The 18,293-nt window shown below is 39.3% G+C and overlaps 1 protein-coding gene across 11 annotated transcripts in view; it reads left to right on the forward strand.

Annotated features, from left to right (window-relative positions):
* The first annotated feature begins 6,033 nt into the window (after positions 1-6,033).
* TCERG1 (transcription elongation regulator 1) overlaps positions 6,034-18,293 on the forward strand; it is a 42,931-nt gene continuing 30,671 nt past the window's right edge. For 9 of the 11 annotated variants that reach the window (XM_060765144.2, XM_060765147.2, XM_060765145.2 and 6 more), the window contains exons 1-5: positions 6,034-6,160; positions 10,639-10,864; positions 12,548-12,700; positions 12,913-13,162; positions 15,320-15,562. In XM_060765144.2, coding sequence (XP_060621127.2) covers positions 6,048-6,160; positions 10,639-10,864; positions 12,548-12,700; positions 12,913-13,162; positions 15,320-15,562 — 985 coding nt within the window. In that variant the 5' untranslated portion in view covers positions 6,034-6,047. Of the gene's footprint in view, positions 6,161-6,368; positions 6,443-10,071; positions 10,164-10,638; positions 10,865-12,547; positions 12,701-12,912; positions 13,163-15,319; positions 15,563-18,293 lie in introns of those variants that run through there. The other 2 variants (XM_060765152.2, XM_067463709.1) reach the window with 2 other exon arrangements.

Consider the following 18,293-nt stretch of genomic DNA (forward strand, 5'->3'; position numbering starts at 1 on the left):
AACTGTGGCACAGAACTGGGAAGCCCTGGCCCTTGAGCACTCTAACTGGAGATCAGCTGTGGCCAGAAGTGCTGTAGAATTCAAAGAGGCATGAATGGAGGGTGAAAGGGAGAAACATGCCAAGAGGAAGGCGCATCAAACCAAACCTGACTGGGACCACCTTCCATCTGGAAACCAATGTCCGCACTGTGGGAGAACACGCGGGTCAAGAATAGGGCTCCACAGCCACCTATGGACCCACCACCAAGACACTACACTTGGAGGACCATCATCCTCAGTCTATGCCTAAGATAAGAAGAATGAGTACTCCCAGGTTTTAATTTGATTGTATTTAAAATTTGGATGTTCCAGCTAATTTCTTATAAAATTTATGCCTTTTGCTAGCATATTTGGTAGGGGGAATATGGTGGCGGATAGAGCTTCATTCCTGTTGCTTGGAGATCTACACCACCCTCGAATGGAGAGAGATAATCAAGATGAAGTCACCACCTCTTATTATTCTGAAGTAACTGCTTCTATTTATATATTTATTTTTGGCATATCCTGACCTACTTACACCAGGAACACCAGCTGGCAAAGACAATTCCTTCAGATTCTTCTAAAAACTACACCAGTTCATGTAGCTGTAGCAATAAATCACCAGTTCCTCTTGACATTTTGACATGATCACCATAGAATAGTTGGGAATATGCTCTGTCTCTGTGCTCTTTGTAGATTCCCATCTGTGACTCTATGAATATTTGATGCCAATGGCCATTCTACATACCAACATTGCTGATAAGTTTTTGCCCAGAAGCTAGAGCACAATTATCAGCCATCAGAGTAAGTTAAAAAGAGCACATTCATTAGTAACATCAAAGGAGCAGATTGTGTGTATTTGAAGAAAGGGAGAATATGAAGTGAGATATAGATTCATAGTTTTATTGATTTCATAAATGGACAATTTTGGGAAACAATTCACTAATTCAATATATATTTAACTGTGTTTTTCCTTTCCCTTGCTCCCCTTGCATGATTTCCCTGTATATTCTTCATATGGTCCTATCTTGCCTATCTCAAATATAATATCATCTTACAAATGTTATACTGCCTGCCTAGAGACTGTTCTGAGTCAGGTATATTACTTATCTGAATCAAACAAGGGAAACCATAATTTAGATAGGAAAATACACTTATTTTCAAAAAAGAGATCATTTTACAATAAGTAATCATATATATTACAATGTTACACTTTCTGTGCTAGTATCTACAAGGAAGTTAGTTGAAGAAGCAAGAAAATTGAGTTTATCAACCACAAAGGTTGTTCTAATCCTTTGTACTGGAAAGGTAACTTGGTCTTGAATTGGTTAGACCTAACAGGTTTACACAGTACTTGCTCCTAATGGAGATGAAAACATATGTAACAGCTGCCTGCATTTTTAGTTCCCTGTGAAGGTATTGTTATGCTCTCCTGGCACTGGTCTGTGTGATGTTATGGACTTTTGATGCAGAATGTTATTTAATTAAATATATTAAGGTAATTTGGCTGTGCATGCATTTTGTAATGAAGTAAGGAGCTGTAGGGAGGGGTGAGAGAATTGAATATTGGCAGTGAATAGTGGGGGGATTTCAATAAGGTTGGTGGACAACAGTTGATATAGTCATTTAGAGTTGTCAGGGTAGTTAGGTAGGAGGCAGAAAGGTGTGAATGAAGTGGGAATCACAATTAATAGAGTCAGTCAGTCATAGTTAGGAATTAATGTGTTTAAGAGTCTTAATTAGCTAGAAGTGGAGAGTGAGAATGTGAAATGTTTTAAGTGTTTTAAATAATTAATCTGCTTTGTTGTTTTCAACTTCTCTTAATAAAGTATAGCTTTTGTCTTTATGCACTTTTGGCCTCCGGGAATGCAATATATTAAGCTTGGATTAAAACAAAACGATTGGCAGCAATGAATAAAGAGGAGTGATGCCTAGTGTCCAGAAGTTGCATAATATCTCACACGGATATCTTGAGAGTATCTAGAATCTCCTCACAGTTGGAGGCCACAGATGTGGAACAGGAAGAGGTCCCTAAATTGATGGCTGAGGTGGGAACAAGTAAAAGCCATCATTCTTGATAGTCACAACTTACAAGCAGTTTGTGGAAGTCTCTGTGTTGGTGGCAAGTCTCATATCTGGTGGAAGCAGTGAGTTAAATGGTAAATCTGTAAAAGGATAACCACATATTTCACCTAGGAAAACCAACCCTTTATCCATTAAAGGGAAAACCCTCACAGGCTGCACTTCAAAATTTATCAGTGGATTACTGTGTTTGATATCACCTAAAATAGAACTGAGCAGTCTTGACTGCAATCTAGTCTTTTTCTGTGCAGTAATTAAAAAAACCTATGAACTAACCAATGGTAGATGAGAGGAAAAGAGATCAAGGGATGGGACCTTCGTCTTCACCCAAATACCAGTTAGACTCTTCCTAAGTGGTAGATGAGTAGCAAGACCAAACTAAATCTGCTTAAATCATCAGGCCGGCCAAAATTTGTATTAAAGCTATCCAATGGAAGAACTTAGCACTGATGTATGGTAGGAAAACGTGAGATTTCCTGGATGTTCTTTCAGTTCAGTTTTCAAAGCATTCCCCCAGAGGAGAGGCAGAAACAAATATTGGACTTTCTTGCATGATTCCTTGATAATATTGTTGTAAGAACCTGGGAAAACTCACAGCAACCCTATGTAAGAGTTCTTTCCATCTTCTAAAGTTGTTGAAGGGGGTCTCCTAGTGGCTGAAAAGAGGAGTTAAAGTAACACATGCAAATTATTTAGGGGGGCTTAAGTGAGTATAGTTGTAATCTTCATTACAGCAGACTCTGGAATATAGTTGATGTATCAATGATAAGAACTCAAAGCATGTAAAATGTTTTTTATTAAGTAACATGAAGTACATACGCACCAACAACATGCTAGCTGCGGGATTTTTCTTTGTAACTACTGCTCTCCCTTAATATCCAGCAACAGCAAGCAGACTTAAGAACAGCTTAAACAGATCTCACTTCCATTTGTCAGGCAGTTTCTTATCTTCTTCCTCCAGTCACATTTGTAATGTAAGGCTAAAGTGATATTCTTTCCTCTTAACTCTTGTTCATCGGATCCCAAAGAACGAAAAAGTAGGATTGATGTTTGTTAGAAAGCCAAAGCCCTTATTGTAAACACAGGTTTCCGAGCCCTTGGTCTTCACTGAGGTCATCTAGATACAAAACAGTTATGGCTGTGTATCTTTCTAACACAAATATTTCTGTATTTAGTAAAACATTTGCAGAAGCAGCATCATTAAATTAGAATTAACAGCATTCATTTTAATTAACTGCTGGTCTATGAAACCTCTTACAGAACACTGCCAATATCTATATCTGTCAGCTGGATTCTCAGTAACATGCTCATCACAGTATTAATGGAATTGGTTAACACACTTGTCATGGCTATTTGCAGGTGACAGCTGTTTTTGCCCCTCACCTCCAACAATAACTCAATTTTCCAAGTTTTATGTAGAAATCAAAACATGAGACAAAATTAACAGCTACTATTCTGTCCATTAATTTTGTAAGCAACCATACTTTTGCAAACTTCAGTCTTGTTTTTTTTTTCCAGAGCACACAACCCCACAGTGTAAGCCATAATGTTTTTTTTTCTGTTCCCTGGTTTGTTGACTCTTTGTAGGGAAATGTAGGGGTGATGTTATGACATAACAACAGTATTATTTATTAACGAACAGAGGGGTCATTAAATGGAGTGAAATAAACCAGTGAAAGAACTGAGCATCTTATCTGAAAATAAAAGGACTTGTCCTTGTTCTAGGGACACAAAATCAATTCCTAGGGGCCCTTCCACACAGAATATTCTATATCCCAGAATATAAAGGCAGAAAATCCCACAATATCTGCTTTGAGCTGGGTTATCTGAGTGTATACTCAGATAATGTGAGATTTTTCTGCCTTGATATTCTGGGATACAGGGTTGTGTGGAAGGGCCCATTGAAAAATCACAGAGAAACAAGCTAGAAAAGGGTTCTCAGCCACCTACTTATCTTGGCAGACCTGGTGCCTTGTCTGCAAATGTTATAGATCTGTGTCCATGAGGGCTTTTTTCATGTGTGAATTTAATATCTCCAAGAGAACATTTGTACAATTCAAAATTTAAGTAACCAGAGTTCTTTTATGATGGCTATATAAAATGTTCAATGTGAAAAATAAAGAAAATGTTCCAGGATCAGATCCTTTAAAATTCAAAAGAATAGAACAACATGCTGAAGCCATCACCTTGCACTGCTGAGCCAGGCATGGCTTTGGCATGGCACCATATTTATCTTTCCTTTAAAGTAACTTCCCTAGATCTATAATGGGCAGTTAAAATGCTACAGCCAGTTGCTGAACTGAGTTCTGAGAGCTGTAGTGCAACCATAAAAAAAACCCTTTCCAGGCACCTGTGCTGTTAGCTTAGAATGGTGGTTCCCAACTTTTTTTTTTTTTTGACCAGGGACCACGCTCCAACATTAGTACCAAAAGGGTTATGAATCAGATTTTGGTCAACTTTAGATTTGGTTTGGTTATTTGGGGTGCTGTTTCAGAAAATTGTATTGGAGAGAACACATCAGCTCTAGTTTCTGATAAAGAACATATATCATCTGCTCACCCACAGAAAACCATATTTAATAATCTAGAGCTGATGAGGTAGTAGTAATCTTTTGTGAGTAGTCAGCCCTCCTGATATCCCAGTTACCTCAGCACTATAAGAGGGTTTTGCGAGACCAGTTGCTCTCAATGCAATGGTGTAGTAACGGTAAGACCGTGGACCACTGGTGGTCCACAGATCACAAGTTGGGAACCATTGGCTTAGAACCGTGATGGTGAACCTATGACATGTGTGTCAGCACTGACACACATGGCTATTTTTGATGACACACACATTCAGAGAAGTACACCTTATAAGAGCCAATCTAATTCCATCCTTAAATTTGTAAAAGGCTCTACAAATTTAACATCTGCATGTTTGACCATTGTTCACTCCATAACTCAGCATGGAATATACATTTTTCTTATTTAAACTATAAATACTGCAAAATTATGTTTTTCTCTCTCGAAGTGACACCCCACCCAAGTTATGCTCAGGTTTTTGGCAAATTTTGACACACCAAGTGCAAAAGGTGGCTTAGAAGTACTAATCCCCCTAAAGTTTAGGAGAACACACACCTATGTTGTGCAGTCCATCCTCCCAAATGGGAAGTCTTTCCTTTCATAAGGATAAAACGGAACCTGCAGCACCTCTGAGATTACCTGAGAAAATTTCTAGCATAATCTTTAGAGGATCCCAGTCCCACTTCATCAGATGCCAACAAGGTCTGGAGACTACAAAAGCTCAGGGGAGAAATGCCCCTTTTCAGTCTCAAAGGTGCTGCAGCTACAGGATACCTTTCTATATGTTTATACTGAAACAGATCTAACACTACATGTCTTTGAATGTACCCCTCCTTAGATATGAGCTTTTTAGTTTAAATCCCTCAAATAATGTTAAGTTGGACGATTAAGGGTATGCGTGCCAAGTATTATGGCTTCACATGAAGCGAGTTTCGAGTCAGAGCGGGCCTGGACTTCTCCAACCAGAGCCGTGGTCAAAATCCTCCCTTTTTCCATACATTTCATTCTGCGGGCAGCCCTCGTTTCAAAATGATTTATCTAACAATAGACTCCGAAAGGTAGGATTCACACAACGTGTCGCGCCTCTACCACTTTCCTGCCTCTAGCTATCGCCTGGCGCACGCTTGTCTTTGAACACCATTTCCGGGTCACAGTTCACGTGACGTGCCGCTGAAGGAGGCCGCGAGAGGGCGCTTCTTGATAGCCTTTGAGCCAAAACCCTCCAGTCCCGACTCGCTTTCCTCCCCTCATTCAAAATCGGCGGCGGAGGCAGCCAATCAGGGAGAGGCGAGCCCCTGACGTCCCGTGATTGACGGGAGAGGCGGCCAGTGGCGAGGAGGGAACCGTAGCGAGGGTGGGCGTGTGCGGCGGCAGTGTCGGCTGGTGATGGCGGAAAGAGGAGGTGGTGGTGGAGGAGGAGGAGGCAGTGGCGGCGGCGGAGGGCCTGGCGGCGGAGAAGGCGACGCTGCCGCAGCGGAGCGCTACAATAATGAGATTAGGTAAGGCGGAGGAGGGGCGGGGAGGTGGAGGAGGAGCACGCGCTGCCAGGAGCACGAGGCCTTTTGTGAGCGAGCGGGCGGGCGGGCCAGCGCGCGCGCGCCAAGAGAGGGAGCGCGAGCGGCCTCAGGCTGTGACCTCAGCGCTCTCTCTCTCTCTTTCTCTTTCTCCTTCTGCGCGCGGGGTCCCCCTTGTCTCGCGCGCGCCCTCTTCCCTTAGCGCTCGAGGCGGAAGTGGCCGTTTAGTCAGTCTCCCCTCTCGCCTTCATTGCCAGCTCTGGCCCGGTGAGCCTCGCCCGTTAACTGGCGCCTCCTGCCCGTTCTCAGGCCTTTATCCTCGCGCGGTGGCTACCCTTGATAGCCACAGTGTTTATTTTTTTTTCCCGTGGAGTGTTCCCCCCCCCCACGAGAGCGTGGGGGGGGGGCTACTCTCTCGTACGCGGTGACGTCTCAGGCCGGGGTGGGGGCTGGCGGCGAGGGGCTTCCGTTAGGAAAGCGGGAAGGAGGAAGTCCTCCCGCTGTCCTCCAGTTCAAAGGCCCGGTCTGGAACCACGTCGACTGTAGAATTCATGGAGTTCGACACTACCTTGCACCTCACCTCCCTAGAGAATGAATCTCCTTGAAATCCGGTTGCTGCCTCTTGCAGAATCCTGAGGTTTGTGCTTTAGGGAGAAGCCCTTAACGGCCTCACTAAACTACACACTCCAGAACTCTGCAGATGGCAGAAACCGGATTTAAAGTGGATTTATTCTCTAGTTTGAGAGAATTTTAACTGCCATGGCTCGATGCTATTGAGTCCTGAGAGTTGTAGTTTGGTGAGGTACCAGCACTCTTTAGCAGAGGAGGCCCAAGCTCTTGTAAGAGTACAACTTTCATGATTCCAAAGTATTGAGCCAGGGCAGTTAAACTAGTGTCGAGCTGCAGTAATTCGATAGTATAGATTTTTTTTTAGCTACTATTTTATCACGCTAGAGAAAAAAATTGGCAAAAGTATGATAGCTGGGACCCACTGCTGGTTGCACATCGCGGGTCAGAATTCAAGAAGCCAAGACATAACGTATTTGAATATGTTTGCATACTATATCCAGATAGCCTTAAGCACTATACTTGGCTGTTGGTCCCCCTCCCCCTTTCTGGTGAGCTATCTTGCCACAACTTTGCTGCACCTGCATCTCTCACTGCACTGTCACAGCATTGGGTCCCAGCTATTATACTTTTTGCCAAAAAATCCACTTAAAATCCAGTTTCTGCCTCCTGCAGAATTCTGGGGTTTGTAGTTTAGGGAGGAGCATTTAACAGCCTCACTAAACCACAAACCCCAGAATTCTGCAGGAGGCAGAAACCAGATTTTAAGTGGATTTTTTTCTCTAGTGTGATGAAGCATCAGGTGCATCCCTTGAGAGGGTTTGTGGGCTAAGAGCAATTTTCATGCTCATAAAATGCTCTGAACCAACAAACTAATCCTGAGAGGCAACCTCCCCCGCCCCCCATCTGAATCCTTCCAGATGTGTTGGACTACAGCTGCTGTCATTCCCAGCCCTTATCTTCCTGGCTGTTGTGATGGCACTTATGGTTCAGGCATAGTTGGAAGAGCTAGGCAGGAAGACTGCTGTATTAAACCATGTGTGACAAGATACCCTTAAAAATTCACTGAGTGTAAATATTGGTTTCAATTAAAGTAAGTGCATTAAAAATTAAAAAGTCATTCAGGGATGCTTGTACATAGCATCTCCCCGAATGTAGAAAACAGTTCACTTCACAACTTATTTCATTGATTGAAATAAACAGTCCAGCTAAAAAATGTTTGTACATAACAATTGCACAAGGAGACCTTTCCATGTTGGAAATGCCAAACACCATGTGTGATGTTAGGATATCCCCGTGTTCTACTGTGTTTCTACATGTGTGGTAGAAAGCTGTGTTAATGTACAGCAGTGTATGAATGCAGATGAGCTATGCATAATTGATATGCATACAATGTGATGTGTTAGTTTTGCCCATTTCTAGTCATGGAAATATAGTGATTGACCCTGACAAGAACTTTTACTAAAATAATCTTCCATGCTGCTTAATGCTACTTTATAGCAAAGTTGGATGGAAAGTGAGCTCTTCTACTTATTACTGTGCACTTGCAAGATACCACAATACTATGTATAGTGTTACACGTGCAAGGCTATACAAGGCAATTGATGTTTTCACATGACATGACAGGTCAGGGATCTTTGACAACTCTATCTTCTCATGAATGAACAGCATGCTGCTTGCAGTGAGGATGACTTTTTGTGCTGTCTAGCAACATGGAGCTTCTCTTTCCTGTTTTCCCTCCCACTAAACCAGAAAAAGACATCAAGGACAAATATTTGATCCTTCCTTGTTTATTTGAATTGAATCAATTTTAAATGAATATCGATGTCCAATCCTAGAGAGCCCACTGCCCAATTGAGTTAGTTTATCCACTTCTATTGCAAATTATCTGTTTCCACAGATCACTTGTGGTCATGTTGTGTTGATGTATCCTGTAAGTCATTCTAATGAAAAAGGAATTACCCAGAGTCTGATGGTGAAGGTAGTGAAAAGCACTGCATCTTTGTCTACAGTTGACAAGAAAATGCATCTTGTATCATCAGGCTCTCAGATTTTTTTTTAAAAAAAACCTTTAAAATATGCTTTATGACCAGTAAACAAGACTAGGCTATGCAAATGGAATAGGCCATGTACTGTAGTCCCACATCTTTCTGTTGTCCAAAACAGAAGTGATTACAGCAGCTAGGATTTACAAGTCTTGTAGTAATAATCCCTAAATTGCTGCCAGCTTCTCCTTTTTCATGTACCAGACCTTATGGAGTGACAAATATTTAATGACTTGTGGGCACTTGGGGGGGATGAGGAAGCTCTGTCCCACACCAGAACACTGTGTACCTTTTGACAAGTTGTTTGTGCCTGAAAAGCAAGCATGAACTGAATTGAAAGAACCAAATGATCTCAATACATTTGCTTCATTGGTCGTCTTCTAATAGAAAATGGTAAAATTAAAGGTCAAGTGAAACTTGAATTGCACAACAATATCTGTTGGACAGATTGCCAAAATAAATAAATAAAGCCTTGTGATGTTCAAACTAATATGTTGCTTCACTTGGCTGACACTTTCAAGCAGCCGGTTCTTCCATTTAGAACCAATGTCCTTTTTTGTTAAAGCAGCCAAGACTTCTTCTTTTCACTTATAAATGCGTCCATTTAAAGGAGGTCCAATGAACACCTTTTTTTGCAAATGTGGCGGGAATATAAATCTCTAAGCAGAGAATCTTCAAATAAGACTTAACAAGGACGGGGGGGGGGGGGGGGGGGGCTATTGAAAAATTACATTTCCCATCTACCATCTGAATGTGTCATTGGAATCATAAAAAGTGAGAAGAAAACAAACCAAAATCAGTTCTGAGTCTACTTATTGGCTATCAGTTTTGTGATTTACAGTAGCCTTGTACATAATGTCCTACAGACATGACAAAAGAAGATCCTTTTGACATGTCATAGAGCACTTTTTTTAAGGCACATGATTGTTCTCAAATAATAAAATGAGTATATACTCTATTAACTATGCACATATAGCTATTTAGAATAGATAAGAGCAATATGTAGAAAGGAACCCAACCTTGTTTATATTTTGAAAAAAAATAATTGAAATATTTACATATGTAGATATGTTGATACAGTGATCAGGTGTAGATAGAAACATTTCAGTTGGTACAGACCCCACAAGGTGTTATATGTTTACAGTTCATATATATTGCAGTAGAATTTTGATATACCATAATGGTATGCAGTTTCTAAATGAGAAGGTGTTTAAATAATGAGTGTTGAATTATATATTTGTTGTCGTTCGCCACCTTATAACCTTTGTTTTTTTCAATTTTGAGTCATCATGCCAACATTGGTATTGCACTGGCACTAAATGGTGGGCAAAATTGTTTTCCTGAGAGCATCAGAAGAGCGTTTGTTGGTTACAAAGGTGAACTTTTTATATATATATATATATTCTAAGTTACTTCTTTAGAGGGCTGGGTGGTACAGTGGGGTCAGTGTACTCTAATATGACTTTAGGGTACAAATGAAAGGATGTTGATGGCTTTGTTCAAGTGAGTTGTGGGCACCCATTCACATTATGACACGTTTGGTTGCCTTCTTGTTTGCTATCAGTAGAAAATGATTTAGATGCCATGGGTATATAGGAGCAGTGTGGGTATCACATCTCATGTTGGAGGTGCTTTATAGTTAGGCCTATGGGAGGGAAGCTTTCACAGTGCCTTTCCATTCTAAGGAATTGCGGACAATTTAAATATTGCGGACATAGCCTCCCAAGAAGTTTGAACCCTAGCATTGTTTGAACTTATGTCACAAAGCTCTGATTCACTTATCGCACCAGCACCCTTTTGGTATGCAGAAAGCTTGAACATAAAACTGTTTCTTTTTTACTTTGCTTGCAGGATGGCTCAACAGCAAGCACTGAGATTTCGCGGTCCAGCTCCTCCACCAAACACTGTCATGAGAGGGCCACCGCCTCTTATGCGTCCACCTCCACCTTTTGGTATGATGCGAGGTCCACCACCACCACCAAGGCCACCCTTTGGACGTCCCCCATTTGATCCAAATATGCCTCCAATGCCACCTCCAGGAGGAATTCCTCCACCCATGGGACCTCCACATCTCCAGGTAAGAATATGCATGAAGTGTAATCCCCTTTCTTGTTTTGTCCAAGGCCTAATGTGGAATGTATGATTCGCAGTGACTACTAAGGAAACTACAGTTACAGGTAAGCAACTTATAATTCTTGTTTTGTCCAAGGCCTAATGTGGAATTTTCTCTGTCTTCCCATTTCCAATTGTCATTTTTTTCTTTAACATTGTTAAAGAACCTCTTTCCACAGCTTTGCTGTTTATGTTTCATGTGTGCTTTCCTTGGTTATCTATTTACTATCTGATTGGCTTTGACATGAGTTGCCTTCCACCATATTTCCTTCATTCTATTTATCTTTAAATTTTAACTTAAATGGGTATTTCTTGTAGTTTTTCATGTCTCAAAATCAAGGATGGGGACTAGATGTATTCACCTCTGGGAAAAGACATTTACTTTTATAATCTGCCCACCCATGCTTCATTTTTCTGACAGAAAGCTGCACTGCTTCTGTTTTTTCAACTGTTTGGGGGTTTTCTGCAATGTCTTTTCCCATTACTTTTTTTGAAGTCTTTGAGAGATCATTTTGCAGGAAGTTAATCTTTTACTTCCTTCCTGAAAGTTTTATTGTAACACAGTTTTTTTGATTCAATTGACATTTAAAATGCTTATAAATCTCAGATATTAAAGATCTCTGCCAGTGGTAAAGGGGTGATAGATTTACAATAATCCTATTGGGATGAGGTTATTTTTTTCATAGTAAACGTTAAGGAGTTTTTTAAAATTGCATCATTGTGTAATGCCATCAATATTGTCCTCATACATGGCAGGGTGATGTTGAGAGTAGGCAAAGGCTTTCCCTGATCTTTTTGTTAAATGTTTTAATACAATTTAGGATTTTGCTGTGTAATGTATTGTCTGACGTCTTGTGCTTTTTTTATGCTGGGGTATGTAATTTTTACTCTTTCAGATGTTTTAGGTTGTGTTGTGTTAAGTTTATTTTGCTTTTACTTGACTTCATTTTGTGTTTTATTTAGGGAGGTTTATTAAATTTGCAGATAACCTAATGTATAAGCAGAATAAAAATATTGTAACTTCCTATCATTGGAATATATACATGGAGATTTTCTATCCTTTGAACTCTACCATTAGTAGATTGATTTTTTGTTACATGTGATAGATTTTTTGCAATAATCATGAATGTAATACTTTTATGTATGCCAAATGGGAAGGTTAATATGAGAGATTACAACAAAATTTTCTATGGGATCTTCCTTTGACTTTGTCCTGAACTCAAGTATTCTTAAAATAATCAGCTTGAATTAACATCTTCCCCTGCCCCTCCCCCCCCCCCCCCCCCCAAATTGCTAATATCTTTTCTTTTACTACAGATCACTTCTGAGAGCTGCTCAAAATGCTTAGCTTACAGCTATACTGCCCAGGGACCAATGCAAATTTACAGCACATCAGTTAAAAGAGCACATAAAACCGATGCATCTTAAAATCAGTCAATACAGACTTAAAAAAAATACCTAGATGTGTGTGCCAAAATGATTTGTGGCACCCCATACTTCTTTCTCTAAGGACCATTTCTGTTCATTTTATATTAACTTCAGTTTTTACAGTTATTTTACAATATATGCTGTTTCCTCTTAATTATGGAGGTATTGTGGAGTGGAATACATAATGTAATCTTTTACTTACTTTTGTTTATTTTTATAGAGACCCCCTTTCATGCCTCCTCCTATGGGAAATATGCCACCTCCTCCTGGCATGATGTTTCCTCCAGGAATGCCACCAGTCTCTGCACCTGGAACTCCAGCAATGCCACCTACAGAAGAGATATGGGTAGAAAATAAAACTCCAGATGGAAAGGTCAGATTTATTCTTAGTAATAATTACAGTTATTCTGTCATTTTTACAATTCATGCTATGTTAATAGAATTTAGTAACCTGGTTGGTTCAGGTGGTTGAATAATCTGCCTATGTTTATTCATTAGATAGATTAATTTGGTATTGTGATGTTCAAACATGAATTAAAATATTAGGTCAATTGTGTAGCCTAAAATTATGTCCTCTCTTTCAAGGTTTATTACTATAATGCACGAACACGTGAATCAGCATGGACCAAACCTGATGGAGTGAAAGTTATTCAGCAGTCTGAACTGACACCAATACTGGCTGCACAAGCCCAGGCACAGGCTCAAGCTGTAGGTGCTTCCACAACTACTACCAGTAGCCCTGCATCAGCAGTATCTCCCTCTGCCTCCTCAAATAGTCAGTCCTCTACAACCTCTACTACTACTACTGCAACATCTGTTTCACAAACAGTTTCCAGTGAGTAAATTTTGTAGGACATAGGAAGGGATGGGAAATACATTTTATCTGGGGAAACATGCTAGTGTGTCACTTACAACATTCACCGTAAGACCTTTTGACACATGTCAGTTGATGCTATTCTCCATCCCCTCCCTATTTCTCTTCATCTGATCCATTCTGTGCATATGTGGAAAAAAGAGAGGGTCACATTTATAAACTGTTCTCAAGATCTGATCTATTATGTGAATGTTGTTTTCTGTGTTGACTACCATGTGGAGGGCCCAAGTGAAAAAATACATTTGAGTTAAAAAATACTTTGAAACCCATATATTCTGCTGTTTCAGGAGGAAAAAAACAACACCTTATTGAAAAGTAACTCACTTATCAAGCATGAGTCTTGAGTGCCTTTAGGATTTTCCTGATTTTCCCTCTTGAGATCATTACTTTGTATCTGTGGTGAGCACTTCTTATCATGCCCTTCCACACAGTCATATAATCCAGAATATCAAGGCAAAATGACCCACAATATCTGCATTGAAGTGGAATGTCAGAGTCCACACTGCTATATATCCCAGTTCAGAGCTGATAATGTAGGATTTTATTCAGTTGTATGGAAGGGGCCTTAGTCAAGTTTTTCTTTTGCCAACAGGAAGAGAAAAACTTATTTTGTTGCAATTTAGGCAGATAAGAAAATCTTTACTGACTGATTTAATCTGAGGTACTTTGTAACCCAAACAACAATTCCATTGTATATCAGGGTGGAAAAATGCCCCATGTTGGTACAGAATCAAGGTTTTCCCATAACATCCAAACAGAGCCAGAAAATGTATTGTCTTTCATGGCCGGAATCACTAGGTTGTTGTAGGTTTTTCAGGCTGTATGGCCATGTTCTAGAAGCATTCTCTCCTGATGTTTCGCCTGCATGGGTGGCAGTCATCCTCTGAGGATGTCTGCCACAGATGCAGGTGAAACGTCAGGAGAGAATGCTTCTAGAACATGGCCATACAGCCGGAAAAACCTACAACAACCCAGAGCCAGAAAACTTTTGGAGACTGCATGTTTGTTTTGAGTAAGTGTCAGCCTTGTATTTTGCAAAGAAGGAAAGAAAAGAAATCATAATTGTTGTATTAAAAAATACTACTATTTTAATTGTGGCAGGTAGTTGAAGCTCAACAGAGTTTACAATTCTTGAGAGTAGTAAATGTTACAGTAAATACCTTGTAGGTCTAGTTGTTTTTGAATTCTGCAATAAAATATGACTGGAAACTAACGTTTGTTTGGAGAAGGATCAAAGTAAACGACACTGAAAAGCAAATATAATTATTAGGTTGTCTTGCATTTCATATACAAGGTAATAGGTACCGTTAACGCCTTAAATCTCAGGCTGTAGAATTCTTTATTAAATACTAATGCCACTTGGAGGTGCTATAGCATCCTAAACAGCTTTTGGTGCCTGGATTCAAGGGATACAATTTTGAACAGAGTAGAAGTGCTATGAGTATATAGATATTGTACTGTTTACATTATGTTTTTAATTGTTGTGTTACAGCATGTACATTCAAGTTAGCCAAAAGCATAAGGGGTTTTTTTTTTGGGGGGGGGGGGGGTAATTTTCTTAGTTGTGCAAGTTAGTAATGCATCGTAAACTGACCATACTTGCTGTTTGATGAATCAACAGAAAACTTCTGCCACTGATCTGGAGGTTTGTTAGGTGCATTATGTGGAAAATATGAAGGTGAAATAAAATGATAAATCTGTCCTTTGAAGAAAGCTGAAAAATCTCAGTATCAGCTCTTTTCAGAAATGTACTTTACATAGCCTCTTGAGGTGAGTGTGTGTGTGAATGAAGTAAATGTTCAGAGCTGCAGAGATTGTTTCATGACTTGTTCTTCACAATAGAAGCCCCCTTTAAAGGAAGCTATAATAATAGAGCACATTGAAGACCCCAAATCAATATTTGTAAAACGCTTTTCTTCTGAAGGAGATCCCTGCTGAAGTAAAATATTATGCGCATTTAAGTTACATCTCTGAAAATTATATAGATGTATCTTTCTTAATTCATCTGAGATTATGCCCAGTTTTGCATCAGTGTACATGGAAAGATTGGTGAGTCCTATTAAGTGTACTGCATATGCTACATGATCCATAGTTTCAGATATCTGTTTTCTTTATCAGCACCTACAACACAAGACCAGGCCCCTAACTCAGCTGTTTCAGTCGCCACACCTTCCGTCAGCGTTTCAACCTCTGCTCCTTCTGCTACGCCTGTGCAAACCATCCCACAGCCCGGCCCACAGACATTGCCTCCTGCCGTTCCTCATGCAGTACCTCAGCCAACAGCAGCAATTCCTGCTTTCCCACCAGTAATGGTACCTCCGTTTCGTGTCCCCCTTCCTGGCATGCCTATTCCACTACCAGGTAAATTGGGAAGTCGTTGCTTTTCTTGTCAGCCCCATGTTCATGTTGTCAATTTGTTTGCACTCATGTGTCCACTGTGTATGAAATTTGCCTGAATCTCTTCATTGAAAATATATATTCTTCAACAAAAGTGGAGTTGTTAGACCAACCTTTCAAAACCACAATTTCCAATACTTCTTATTGGAAATAAGCCACATCCATGTAAAATAGTATTTTGGCATGAGCAGAATACATCTTTTGCTTCAACAAACACAATTTATTGGTTTTGCAGTTTAGTTGGAAGAAATTCATCTTGTCTCTGGTATTAGCTTATCCTGTCATCCTTTTCATACTTAGCTTGACAGTAAGCCCCATGGAACCAAGTGCATAGGATTGTGTTATAAAAGGCCTTGCTCTTCAAATTCAGTAATATCTGGTAGAACTAGACTCCACCCTTGAAATAAAATAAGATGTAAACAGGTTTGCATTAAGGTTGGGGAACCTGTCATTTACTAAATAATGCTGGCTTTCTATTCCCATCGTCTTATCCATGGATATACTAGGTGAGGGAAGTGTAGTCCAACAAAACCTTGGAGATCCACTGGTGCTCCAGCCCTGTTGTATGGCAGATTAACTGACTAGTTTTCTGTAGAAACCCTTATTGTTGGTTAAAAAGCAAGTTTAGATCATGGAAAAAAATTCTGTTTAAGCATGAGAAGCATTTAACATTATACACAAACAAATGCTTTCTTCTTAAGCACAAGGTTCTTTGGATGTCAGCTGTTATTTCAGTTTAATGTTGCTTGTAAAAAAAAGATGCAAAATACATAGGTTTTTAAAAAGCGGTCACTTTTAGAATGTTAACATATTAAGTAATATATAGATAAGCTATATGAATCACACTAATTCTTATACCTGAGTGGACAGCACACCATATTAAATTCTTATAATGCGGATCATTTTCTTCCAAAAAATGAAGTAAAGTTTCTTATGTGTATGAATTGAGAACTATGGTTGATATCTTCCTAGAGTCAACTTTAAACCATGCCTCTGCATGTTCTTATGTATTAAATTCAGAGGTATACTTGAAATCTCTATTTTTAAAAAGTAAATATCCTTTTAGTCTTGCAAATTTTTCTGTAAGCCATATTGACAGTTGTAAAGATATTGATCTTAAATTGGTTCATTAGGGCATGTATGTAAAGATGCTTTTTATTTCAATAAACACTTCTACCTTGGCTGCCAGATCAATCAACCAATTTTGCCTGTCTATGTAGCACAGACAAATGCAGACAATGAAAGATAGAGCAACTCTGAAACATATTAGCAGTGAATGCCTGCTAAAATGAAGCAACCTAACACTGAAATGATAAGAGAAAGTTCAAATTTAAACCATTGTATTGAAGTAGAAATGATACTGCAAATCCTGAGAAAGCATGTCTTTCTTCTGGTCTACTGTACTGTACAATCAGATCTGTCACCTCCAGGAGAGTAGCTGTGCCTTCGTAGTATAGGGGTTGTGTTTTTGTTGCCACAGTGGTATATTTCTGTGTACCATTACAAAATAGTGATTTCTCAACATAGGTATTTATTCAGTCAAGTTATGATACTAATGTATATAGAGAAAAAAGAACCCAAAGAGGCATGAGCATTCAGTTAGACCTTCTTGGTATTAAAAATGTCCTACCTTTCCATTACTATAGTGAGTGCAAAGATAAATCAAAGCATGTATAGATATTGTAGATTTTTTAGCACAAGTGTAGAAACATCAGTCATTGTATAAAATAATTAAAGCTTAAAGATTGTATGAATAAGCAGTGTCTTCACTCTGTTGTAAGGCTACAGTCAGGCAAATTTCTAAATCAGTTTCAGTTAACAAGGCCATTTTAGTGAAATTACATATGGTGTAAATCAACATCCTTGTAACTGGAATAGTGACCTTCTTTCTTTTAATGTGTTCAAAGGAACCTATACATTTTAATATGATTGAAAGTGACATTGAAAATGGCTACTTTCCTCAGAAATATTTATGGATGAAATCTTTGGCAATTCAGTAGCATATTATGTATATTTGCACATAGTATCTTCTAGTACAATCCTATGCATGTTTATGGACAACTTCCATATATAGTTGGGCTTACTTTTCTAGTGAGTATGTACAGGATTCCAGCCTCAGCTTTAATTTTTGGGCATGTTCAAAATATGGTTAACTGGATTAACCTCTGCATTTATTCCAAGTTTTAAAGCATTCGTTCACCCTAGCATATATCAGCAAATATTCTACTTGACTTGCCAGGTTGCATTTTGTTCTATGCATGAATAAAGTTTGGGAATCTTATTAGACACTTTCTTGAAGGCTGATAAAATACAACACCCTTGAATGGTGTTATATTTTAATGCATTAAACACTCTTAGAGAGAGAAAATGGTTTTTATCTTTTGATTTCAGAAATTACCATAGTAAACTCTCGTCCCCCATTACAAAAGTAAAATATTCTAAAAGCATTCAGAGAAGATGTGGTGGAGGCTCCTTCTTTGGAAGCTTTTAAACAGAGGCTGGATGGCCATCTCTCAGGGGTGCTTTGAATGCAATATTCCTGCTTCTTGGCAGGGGATTGGACTGGATGGCACATGAGGTCTCTTCCAACTCTATGATTCTATCTACATTTTGTATTTCAAATGTTAGAAATTACTGTAACAGCTTGGTTTTTCTCATCCAATACCCTCCTTTAAATGAGCTCTATTCAGAAGTC

Source organism: Anolis sagrei, chromosome 2, assembly GCF_037176765.1.
Source record: "Anolis sagrei isolate rAnoSag1 chromosome 2, rAnoSag1.mat, whole genome shotgun sequence".
Classification (NCBI taxonomy): domain Eukaryota; kingdom Metazoa; phylum Chordata; class Lepidosauria; order Squamata; family Dactyloidae; genus Anolis; species Anolis sagrei.